The following is a 12,563-nucleotide window of genomic DNA, read 5'->3' on the forward strand; positions in this document are numbered from 1 at the left end:
AATCTGAACTGTGAGGTGATTATGCAATATTTCAGTAAGTAGCTTATCAATGAGGAATGTGTTTCACAAAATTAATAAGATGACTGTATGAAGATTGAAAGAATGAAAGCTCCTCCTGTGAACAAAGCTAGCAGACATCTTTATACATGGTGACTTTCAACATCACTATTCATTACAATGTGTACAGTTAAATTAAAACTCAGACTGTCTTAACAATTGGCTCAACATCAACCAGGTAAGTAGGGGTAGAAATTGAATTGCCACCTTTAGAACTGAAGGTGTTGTAAGAACACTAAGGGTCACTGTCGCCCCTTAAACCCAACAGACAGACACACTGAACAAAGGGTAAAATCACCAAGAAGATATTTAATTGGTTTTCTTCTTTTAGTAGTGCCCTGAAGCACCTTCGCCACCATACACAGGAAAAAGCAATAATAACAACAAAACAAATCCACACAATTCTCTTCTCCATTCCTCCCAGCAAGCTCTGTCCTACTACCTCCCAACTCAGGTTCGCTTGCTGGTTCTCCAGCAGTTCTTTATATATTCCTTGACCCAGAAGTGCTTCCCCTCTTCCGTTCATGTGACTTGCCAGCACTTCCGGGTCAGATGGGGAACTTGCTTTCTTCTTCAGCCCGGAAGTACTTTGGGGCTTCCGTCCCTGTGACTCGATAGTACTTCTGGGCTATGGAAAAGATATGAGTCCCCAGGTCCCCTGGCAGTGTCTTCTAGTGGCACCAACGGTATCTAGCAGGGCTAAGAAGCTGAACTCCAAATCCCATGGAGCCCTGTGGGAATCTGGGGCACCGCTATGCCTCAGGGATCTTGCCATTTGTCGTCTTGGGGGAGGAAGTGTCCCACAGTAGCTGCCTTCCCCCATCCTTTTCTTCTTTAGGTGTCCCATCCGGGTTGAGCAGCCGGCCGTCCGCCACAGTGTAATTCCTCCACATCAGGCCATGGTTTTCACCAAGCATGACCACTCTATTCCACTTTGGTCTTGTCTATCCAGAAAGCAGCTTAAGATGTCTTAGGGTTTGTTCACATGCAACTATGCAAACCAAAGGTGTGCTGTCAGATCCTTTCCAGAGGGGAAGGACTTTCTTTATTCTAGTAACCTTTCCATGAGAGCTACATTTTTTCTTTTTTTTCTTATTTTAAAGTAACGAACTGTAGCATTCCCCATGTTGACAGAAGCTTTAAGGTCCTTGAGTGTAGTTTATCAGTACTTTACAGTTTCTCGAGTATCACACAGTCTGATCTGTAGGGGTGTTTATCCTGGAGCACCCAGCCGTGTTCAATGTTTTCCATTTGTGAGTCTTTCTTCTTGATTAGCCCTCACACTGTTTGTAAATGGTTTTATAACCCTTTTCAATCTGATAACCGCCAACAGTCACTTCTTTGAGACCATTGCAATTATCGTTTGTCTTTGGTTTAGTGCTATGATGAACCTTAATGCTCCAGACTGAACGGTCAAAGGTTCTGATTTTAAGATAGAGGTGGTGAGATAATCAAGTGCTCAGGGCCTCCTTAACTATTACTAAACACTGACAGCATGTAATGTTTGTCAAAGATGTATTTCTTGGGGAAAGTATGGAACAAAATGATGTATTTATAAACTAATTGTTTTTTACTTTAGCCAATATGTCTGGTCTAACATGCATTTTATAATGATGTTTTGATGTCTTGTTTAGTTTAACCTGCACAGGTAATGACAAATGTGTTCTGAGATTTGTCAGGTGAGGAAGACAGACGTTTCAGGGTTAATACTCAGGATCTGGGTTAGTTCTCAGGGAGCCCTGGTGGCTGCAAGTCTTACATGGATGAAAGATCTTGCAGTTGAGTACCAGGAGTTGAAAAATCTTGGAAGATGTTTACTAAACAACACAAAGCTAATCCAAATCTATGGTTAGCTTTGTCTCATTTACACTGTGCTGTGAAGAAGTAAGAATACCCCATGGAAACTGTTGACTTTTTCAACATATTTATAAGAACCCACTGTGACACAGGTGTCACCATGAATTTAAATGTCCTGGAAATTTTCTCACACAACATTATCCTTGATTTTACCTCATTAGGCCCCAAAGTGACATGTTCGTAACTTCCTGGTGCAGTCACATGACACTCTGTGAATTTGGGTACACATGACACCATTTTCAAGATGGCCATGTGCAGGGCAATCACACCTGACCAAATCATCTAATTTCAAACATCTTATTTTTGGTAACTAAAGGTATGTTTCAACCAATTTAACAATTCTCATACTTAAATAAGACGTTAAATATTACATTTAATATGTTCTGACAACATTTTCTGAAGAAACTGATATAAAACAAGTTACGACAACATTGTGGTAACACTGATGACACATCGGGCATTTAACCTTAACATAGTCGTGGAAAATATGATGTGACATATTTGGCACAATAAGAAAAATTTTCAATTCAAAGCACATTTAAACAAATATAGCAAAGTCAAATGTATAAAATAATTAATAATATATGTTACAAAACAATTTTTAAATATCTGTAAGCAAAACGAACAATTTTATGGTAGTCCTAATTCAATGTAATTCTATTAATTTGTTTGTAGTATGGCTAAACGCTACAGCGTTCAGAATGCACTTGACATCATCTTTGGAGATGACAGTGACTTTGAGGGATGTGAAGATAGCTCAAATGAAGACCCTGAAGACCCAGATTACACTCCCAGCAAAAAAGACATGGAGAGTGATGAGTCAAGTTTGTGTGGTGATTCAAACAGTGAATCAAATGATTTAGATGAAGTACCACAAAGAAACATGAACCCAGGGCAGCAAAATACTGACCAAAGAACTTATGGAGGAACTGTACAAGAAACTGACCAAGGAAAAACACTATTTTCTTGGAGGAAAAAAAAAACCTTTTGAAACCCGAGTGCACATTCAAAGGCCAAAGTGTCACACTTCCAGATGATCTTTGCACTCCCCTGGAGTATTTCAGAAAGTTCATAACACCAGAAATGCTTGACTCACTGAAGGAGCAAACAAATTTGTACAGTGTACAAATATCAGATCACCACAACAACATTAACACCACTGTTAAAGAACTGGAAATACTGATTGGCATCTACCTACGAATGGGTCTTTGCCAACTACCAGGAAATCGTGCATACTGGGAGAATGACACAAGGTGTCCCATCGTGGCTGACAACATGTCACGTAACCATTTTTAAACCCTGCTGACAACTCTACATTTCACTGACGACACTGATCATTCAAACAGGCAAGTTGAGGATAAGTGTTGGAAGATCCGTCCATGGCTAGATATGTTTCGCAGACAATGCCTGGATATCACCCCAGAAGAGTACAACTCTGTTGATGAACAAATTGTGTCCTTCAGAGGGACACACAGCCCAATAAGGCAGTATGTGAAGGGCAAACCCCACCCATGGGGACTGAAAATTTGGGCCCGCTTGCTCTTCCTCAGGAATCCTCTGTGATTTTGTGGTTTATGAAGGTAGCACTGGGAAAAAAACTGTACTGGGCATGGGAGGTGACGTTGTGGTCAAGCTGTGTGAAACTCTCCCATCAAACCAAAACTATTTTTTTTTCCTCAGCACCACTGGTTCTCAAGCTTCTTGAGCGACAGATCTACTTTGTAGGGACACTCCGTAGCAATCGCTTGGCTGGTTGTATGCTTGAGGATGGCAAAAGTCTTGCCAAGAGAGGCAGAGGATCTGTTGATGCCAGGGTGGAGAAAGGGGAAAGTATTGTCATTGTGAAGTGGTACGACAACAAATCTGTTACCCTGATCTCATCCTACTGTGCAACTGAGCCTCAGGACAAAGCTCGACGCTGGAGCAAATCTGACAGAGCACTTGAGGAGGTCAACAGGCCTCACATTGTGAAGGAGTACAACACATACATGGGGTGTTGACCTCCTTGATGCATGTGTTGCAAGGTACAAGTACCACATGAGGTCATGGAGGTGGTACCTCTACATCTTCTGGCAAACCATCATGTTAGGCCTTGTTAATGCATGGTTGATCTGCTGCCTTGACTGTAAACTGCTTGGTGTCCAAAAGCCACTGAAACAAAGGAGCTTCTAGGCAGAGGTTGCCACTAGCCCGATTCTTTTGCAGGCACAAAGGGGTCACCCAACACTTGATGCTCCATCTCCACCACTGCCCAAAAGAGTGCGTGTTGGCGCTCCGGTTGATGTTTGCACTGACCAGGTTGCACACTGGCCTGTGAAGTGTGAAAAGCGTGGCCGTTGCAAATTATGCAAAGTCAATGCAACCACCACCCTCTGTGAGAAGTGTGATGTGCGTCTTTGCTTCACTGAAGAACGAAATTGTTTCAGATGTTACCATTTGGCAAGGGCTACTTTGCTAAAACTGCTTAATGGGCCTGAGAGAGTGCTAATGGCTAAAACATGGTGCTGCTAATACAAAGGTTTTGTTCCCCTTCAGTATTCTTTTTAGTTTTTTGCACTATGTACATGTTTTCTGAAGGTTACTACATCAGTAATGAGTCTGTAGTTCAATTTTTTTTACAGCTACAGTACCTTGTTACATAACTACCCAATATGAGGTAGTTTTTATTATTATTCAGTTTGCACATATTTTGTTGTAAAACCAATCAAATATTTTTTTTGTTAAACAATAAGGTTAGCATGTTATTGTATCTTGTGGAAATGCAAATAAAAATACAAATATATGTTACTGAACAAAAAAACTGTCAATCCGATTTATTTTCAAATAAGGAATAAATTTACTATAAACGCCCAAAGTAAAATATATGTAACTTTCCAGATCTTTGCCAGTAGGGGTCAGAATTTAAAAAACAAATTAGAAATGTGTTCTGCGTGGTCCATTTGGTCTGTTTTATATTCGCCATAATTCTCCTTTAAGGGGAAATGGGTCCGGGTTCTTATGGGTTAAACAGGCAGACAAAGAGCCTAGAGATAAAGGTGATATACTAGAATAAAAACACAAGGAAAAAGTGCCTTTTCAAACATTTAGACAACAAAAATAACAATACATATAATGGTCCACCCTTGACCTCAGAAGCTGGTATCACCTTCTTCAGCAGAAATGACTTCTTGGAGGCATTGTGCATAACTGCCCACCAGTATCCGGCGTCAACTCACTGAAATGTTTGCCTACTCCACCACGCCAAATTACACTTGCAAGATGTTTGTGGGTTTTCTTGCATGCACTGCACATTTCAAAACCCCACATCAACATTTCAATGAGATTCAAATTAGGGCTTTGGCAGGGCTAGTCCATAACTCCATATTTCTTTTTTTAATCATTCCTTGGTGGATTTGCTAGTGTGTTTCAAATAATTACCATGTTGAAAGGATGACTTACAGTTCAAGCTTATCTTCCAGACAGGTGGCCTCACATTCTCAAGCACACATAGATATGATGCAGAATTCATAGTTGACCTGATGGGTGCAAGCCATCCAAGCTCCATAGCAGCAGAGCAATCCCACACTGTAACATTTCCACTACCAAGCTGTTCAGCTGGTATGAGGCTCTTTTCCTGAAATTCTGCCTTTGGTTTTCACTAAACATGTCTGCTAACGTGGCCAAACAACTCTGTCTTTGATTCATCAGTCCAGAGCATGTTTTGCGAGGTGGTCTGGCCTTGGACAACTAGGGTCTTGCTTTATTTATTTATTTAAGATAGCGAAGGCTTTTTCCGGATACATCTCACAAGCAGTCTCTTTCCAATTGAAGATGCATGCACTTTGAAAACTATTTTTCCAGGAGTTAACTGCAGATCCCATGTTGAAATTTTAGAGATTTTGAAACTTTTTAGTATTTACAGTCCGCTCTTGAGCCAGCCAGTCCTGGACAAATGACCAGTCATTTGAAATCTAACACCACTTGGCGATGATGTTTCCTTACAGTTGAATAATAGATTTCAAATAAATATGCCAATCTTTTTAAATCTTTTGTCACACTCATTGGCATCCATGACCACTTTCTGAACAACTTCGAGAGTGCTTTTGGATCTTTGCAAGGAGACACCACATCCATCAATAGGAAAGAGAACACTAGGCCCTGCACATCTTTGGTTTAAATGAGTTGGCCTTACCTGCATACCCCCTAAGGAGGTTCTAATCATTGGCACCTAATCTGGAATGCTTGATTCTAATTTTATGGATCTGAAATGATGATAAATCTAGGGGTGGGCTTCTTATGCATGTGCTTTTACATAATGAGGAATGAATACAGCATGTCAACGTTATGTGTCATTTGCTCAAGTATATCAACTTTATCTGTAGGCACTGTCAGCATGAAGATCAATACAATACAATGCAATTTATTTTCGTATAGCCCAAAATCACACAAGAAGTGCTGCAATGGGCTTTAACAGGCCCTGCCTCTTGAGAGCCCCCCCGCCTTGACTCTCTAAGAAGACAAGGTAAAAAAGCATTGTAGGGAAAAAATTGGGAAAGGCAGTTCAAAAAGAGACCCCTTTCCAGGTAGGTTGTGCGTGCAGTGGGTGTGAAAAAAAATACAATGAACAGAACAAATCCTCAATACAGTATAAAAACAAAAATTTTACAAGTACGGAGCAGAATTTAACAGTAGATGATATCTCACATGATTTGGATTTGTTTATAGAGTCCCGGAGACCTTCGCCATCAAGCTGCCACCCCCATTTGGCCAGTGCTGGGCCAGCCAATCCGATGAAAGGACCCCTCTACCCCACGATTCATGCGATCCTCCATCAGGGATGACTTTAACTTAGGTAGGCAAATACAGTTTGCCTATTCAAATATGTTAAAAATATGTAAAAAATTTCAACAATTTCCAAAGGGTGTATTTACTTTTTCACGTAACTGTACAGTTCCAAGTTGACTTGGGGGTTTTGGCTAGACATTTAATATCTGCATTCAAAACATTTACTTGGGACATGTTACTTGCTCCTTCTAAGTAAACAAATGTTTGCTTATCTATTTTTTGCAGAAGAGACATGCTAATAATGGCAGATTCTGGTCCCCCTATAGACTTGCTTTGTTAGCTGAACTTGTGTAGCTTAAATTGAAGTCAATATGAATCATAAGCTGACAGGATACCCATGCATTTGGTTCTCTTGTATCCCCTGCAATGATTTTAATTCCTATGGTCAAGGTTCAATATGCCATCATTGCTTCACACTCTTGGTTATTTTAAACCAATTGCTGTCACAAATATTTTGGACACAGGAAAAAAATAAATGTGCCCACTCTTTCAGCACCATAAAGACATGGTGAATTTCAACTCTTGCCTCTAACTTATTGTGCTGTATTTTACACAAAAAAAAAATAAAAAAAACTCTACTCTGTCTGCCCAAGTGACCTCAACTATTACTTCCAAAATCTATTTCCTTTTTATTATATTATATTATATATATATATATAAAAAAACGGAGTCAAAAAACTTTGCCCTCCACACTTTACTATTCAGTAGGCAAAGCTTTTCATCTCTTGAGTACAGTCAACTGTTCAAAAGACACAGAAATGTTTTGTTACACCTTCATTGCCTCCATTTTGAAACTGCAGTTCTCCAGCTAGCCTTCTTGCCTGCAGTAGCAGCACCTCCAAATGAAATTGCAATTGCAGCGAGTGTTTGATCACTGCAGCCTTTTCCACTAAAATTCCTGATAACATGGAAAATTGCAAAGTCCAACACAAAACATACTTACCTTATAAACCTTTAAAACAAGACTTTCTAAAGCAGACTTATCCTCTGTCACTATCTATGCCTGTTAGCAAGGAACCATTGTGTTCAAATTAAGGAAGCCAACTTATCATTCCTCTTCCTCATGACCACCGAATTGAATGCTTTGAGCCATATGAATGAGATTTAAAGGAAATCCTGTACACAAACATGAAACTGTGCTATTATCTGACACATCAGTGGTCAGTTATTTCATAACTCTACGTGTGATTACTGCTGGCTTAGAACAAGTGAGGCACAAATCAAACAATGTCAGTTATCAAAACAGACTAGAAACTGGGGCTCAAACTATTAAACCATTTATATAAGCATTTAAAAAAATTCAATATTTATATGGATGATGACTTCTATACCAAGATCCAGAAATATGAAGTTTGAACAGTATTTTATTTATTTATTTATTTTTTAAAAGTTAGTCACTGCCATATATGTTCACAGTAAAAGGTGTAAACAATGAGCATGAGAAATGAATGTCAAGTCTAGTGTCTGCTCCTGCAACATGATTGTGTCATTTGAGAACCATACAGCCAAAGACTATGAAAATGGATATGAAAATTACACAGCAGTGGCAGCACAATCTCAGTAGCACGAGCAGTTCTATTACTATTGTCCTCTCCAACCTATTTTTGAAGCTCTACAATTAGCTATTTAGCATGTAACTTTAAACCGTATTTTAAATTGTTCAACCAGAAAAGCTGTTAAGAGGTGAGAAAAACGGAGAAAGAAAGGAATGTCTTAGAATTCTAAACAAGGTTATTTTCATGTTTATTTAGCATACTTTGACTTGTGTAAAGGAAATTACACAGAAATCAAACATTTTTAACTTTCAACAAATGCAATTTTTTTATGTAACAATTTTTACTGCACTAGTTAGACTGAAAGAATGGATTTAACTCTGAGCAATTCCAATAACTCCACAGGCCAGGCGTCCACCAGCATTCCCAGTTTTTAAGCTTTCCTCATTGCGTCCTTTTCCCAGATCATCTTCTTTCTCATGAATCTGCCAAAAAGGGGAAAAAAAGCAATAAAATATAAAAGTACTATATTGAAATTTACTTTTTTAATAAAACAGGCAATTCTTTAATCACACTTTTTTGGCAGGTATAAATACCCATTAGTCCAGGTGGGGGCGAGAGAGTTAAATGTTACAATATTCTGAAATAACCGTAGCACGCATGAGAAACAAATTACTAAAAATAAATGAACAAAATGTGTGTCAATGATAGCAACATTTTCAATGATTTGAACCAAAGGACTAATTATTTTGATGAATAACTGAAAGCTCATTACAAGGCAGCATTACAAGGTAACAGGCACAAAACAGGATTATTAAACTGGTGTTTACTATGGCATTTTCTAAGATGAGTACATGCAGTCAAAAGCCCAAAAAGGTTAATTGTTCAGAAGGATTTTTCTTTGGCTTGGCTGGCTAGGGCATTTGTACTTTTGCTAAGTGGAGGCCAGAATACAATTGAAGATGTAAGTTCCAAAATCTGCTAATTACACCTTTTGGTAAAATTTAGTGAACTTGTGATTGTGACTTTTCATGCAGTTGGTCATGCGCCGAAAATATGTTTGAGTTTCAAAACCTGCTAATTGCAACAGTGTAGCGCTATAGTTTTAGGAAATTAGTTTCAAAATCTGCTTACGGACCCAGATTTTCCTATTTATCTCCAAAATTTTTCTTTTGTACTTAGCTGATTTTGGAACTGAGCTCTTCAATTGTAGATATACTACTCAGGAATGGCTAAGGACTGCAGCTCCATAATGCACTCAGATTCTCCTGTATGCTGCAGTAATTTCAGAATAAAACAGCATATTTAAAAACACACACATACAAAAGCTTGTCCACAATTACAAAAAAGTTCAAATTAACTTTCAGTTTCAAAACGATGGCTTTATTATATTATATCTAGCTAGGGGTGAATTGTATTTTTTTTTCTTCTCGCTCTTTATACTTAAAATGTGCTGTCACCCTGCACATTTTGCAAGAACCACTTTTTGTTAGATTAAAGCACAGGTACCTTTGCTTAGCTAAGCAGAACTAGAAAGTGAAAAGGTCAAGTCCAAACATAAAAAACACACCACACACACAAAACTCACAGTTGCACAAATGATAATGTTTTATCATGAACAAATAAAAAGAAATAAAACAGTATTTTTTATCTTTCTAGAAGATATGTTATAACCATTTATGGTCACAACTAATCACAATATATTTTTAAATACATACCATATATACTCTAATTTAAGTTCTTCCATGGAGAAGTTGGGGCTTGATTTTATTTTATAATTTCCAGTATTTTATAATGTTTTATAAAACTCGCACTAAAATCGGTCCAAGAGGTTATATGATATGCTAACACCCACCTGAGAGAGTAACCATGGAGCACACTGTCTTTTTACTTCCTATGTATTGTGTCTACGTGATCACACGGTAATACCCGAACTATTCTGAAGGAACGTTTGCATGGTTTTGTGTATCTCACACTCTCATACACCTTTATCATAAGAGCATCCCATATCTACAAAGGTGCATTCGATCAAAAGAAAATATGAAGCTGGTTTTAAATTAAAAGTCATTGAAGTGGCGAAAGAAATTTTTAACTGTGCTGCTGCAACAAAATTCGATGCGTCTAAGAAACTGGTGCAAGATATGTCCCAAAAAAAACAAAAAACAAATGTAGGTCACATTTCTTAACAGGTGTATAAGTCAGGGTCTGATTTAATGATAGATTTTTCAGGTTTCAAGACCCAACTTATATGCGAGTATATACGGTAATCTAACATACATTTTCCACTGTATGTATTTACAGTTGTACAAACAGATCATGTATTAAGCTGTAGGAGGATACACACTTGCTTAGGTAATTACTCTGACTTGGACAGGGTTCATCATACTCAAGGTATCAATTTGTCAGCCATTGTCCAACCTGCTATATCCTAATACAGTGGTCTGCTGGAGCCAATCCCAGCCAGCACAGGGCACAAGGCAGGTATCAATTAGACTTTTGAGAAAACTGAAGAAGAATTACAGTACAGTGATCCCTCGCTATATCGCGCTTCGCCTTTCGCGGCTTCACTCTATCGCGGATTTTATATGTAAGCATATTTAAATATATATCGCAGATTTTTTGCTGGTTCGCGGATTTCTGCGGACAATGGGTCTTTTCATTTCTGGTACATGCTTCCTCAGTTGGTTTGCCCAGTTGATTTCATACAAGGGACGCTATTGGCAGATTGCTGAGAAGCTACTCAACTTACTTTTCTCTCTCTCTCTCTCTTGCGCTGACTTTCTGTGATCCTGACGTAGGGGGTGTGAGCAGGGGGGCTGTTCGCACACCTAGACGATACGGACGCTCGTCTAAAAATGCTGAAAGATTATCTTCACGTTGCTACCTTGTGTGTGCAGCTGCTTCGTGAAGCGACATGCTGCACGGTGCTTCGCATACTTAAAAGCTCAAAGGGCACATATTGATTTTTGACTTTGTTTTTCTCTGTCTCTCTCTCTCTCTCCCTGCTACTGACGGAGGGGGTGTGAGCTGCCGCCTTCAACAGCTTTGTACCGGCGGTGCTTCGCATACTTAAAAGCCAAACAGCCCTATTGATTTGTTTGCTTTCTCTCTGTTTCTGACATGCTCTGCTCCTGACGCACACTCCTTTGAAGAGGAAGATATGTTTGCATTCTTTTAATTGTGAGACAGAACTGTCATCTCTGTCTTGTCATGGAGCACAGTTTAAACTTTTGAAAAAGAGACAAATGTTTGTTTGCAGTGTTTGAATAACGTTTCTGTCTCTCTACAACCTCCTGTGTTTCTGTGCAAATCTGTGACCCAAGCATGACAATATAAAAATAACCATATAAACATATGGTTTCTACTTCGTGGATTTTCTTATTTCGCGGGTGGCTCTGGAACGCAACCCCCGCGATGGAGGAGGGATTACTGTACATCAGAAGTATACATAACAGTACATATCAAAATACAATATTACAATGAACAATATTAAAGAGGGGCTCAAGCCAGCTTTTACATGCTATGATGTAGTGCAACGTTACCCACAGCAATGTAATAGAAATAAGGGAACTGGAGCATTTAGTAAAATGTCATGAGTTGCATCAAACACTTACCACCATAGTTCGACCAATGATTGAATGTGGTCCAAAAAGTGTTATAATGTTGTCTTCCAAGTCAAATTCTGCTGCGCCATTTTCATTAGCGTGTACATTTCCCAGGTCACCTACATGTCTAGACAGTATAGAATGTAATGAACTATACTATACAGCCTCAAGAAAAAATTAAAATGAAATAAAATTACTAGCCAACTGCTTACATACCTATTGTCATCTTCTCGGTCACCATGAGTTTTGTTAAATGGATTGTAATGGGCCCCAGCACTCACGCAACCTAAAAGAGTGGTTAAAAATATGATATATATTCTTACATAAATAAAACATAATGAGCCATTAGCTGTAAAATAAAAAAATAAACTTTAGTATTTCACTTTAATCAGTGTATAAGACACTATAATTACTACATCTTAGTTCTAAGTTATACCTTTAGCACACATTCCACAAACCCCGAATAAAAATGATTTATTTACTCTTTAAAACATCAACAATAACGGGCAACATCATTTTACTCACTGTGAAAGCAAATCAGAAAATATGGTTCTATTCTAAATCTGTTTTATTCAATGTAAAATCAAATAGAATATTTTTTGATTAAGTGGTGTGAATACTGAAATAGAAATGAATAAAAAAAAAAATCAAAAAAAAAAAAATCAAACAAACAAATTATAAAACACACATTTGTAGTTTTGAGTTCTGTCAGTCTCTGGTAGCTAGT

At 38.3% G+C, this 12,563-nt stretch overlaps 1 protein-coding gene across 1 annotated transcript in view; it reads right to left on the reverse strand.

The window, feature by feature from the left end:
• Positions 1–8,464: 8,464 nt before the first annotated feature.
• sod1 (superoxide dismutase 1, soluble) overlaps positions 8,465–12,563 on the reverse strand; it is a 27,085-nt gene continuing 22,986 nt past the window's right edge. The window contains exons 3-5 of the mRNA XM_051925763.1: positions 12,053–12,122; positions 11,846–11,963; positions 8,465–8,716 (exon numbers count right to left, since the gene is read on the reverse strand). Of these exons, the coding sequence (XP_051781723.1) occupies positions 8,606–8,716; positions 11,846–11,963; positions 12,053–12,122 (299 nt within the window). The 3' untranslated portion in view covers positions 8,465–8,605. The remainder of the gene's footprint in view (positions 8,717–11,845; positions 11,964–12,052; positions 12,123–12,563) is intronic.

Source organism: Erpetoichthys calabaricus, chromosome 4 (assembly GCF_900747795.2).
Source record: "Erpetoichthys calabaricus chromosome 4, fErpCal1.3, whole genome shotgun sequence".
Classification (NCBI taxonomy): domain Eukaryota; kingdom Metazoa; phylum Chordata; class Cladistia; order Polypteriformes; family Polypteridae; genus Erpetoichthys; species Erpetoichthys calabaricus.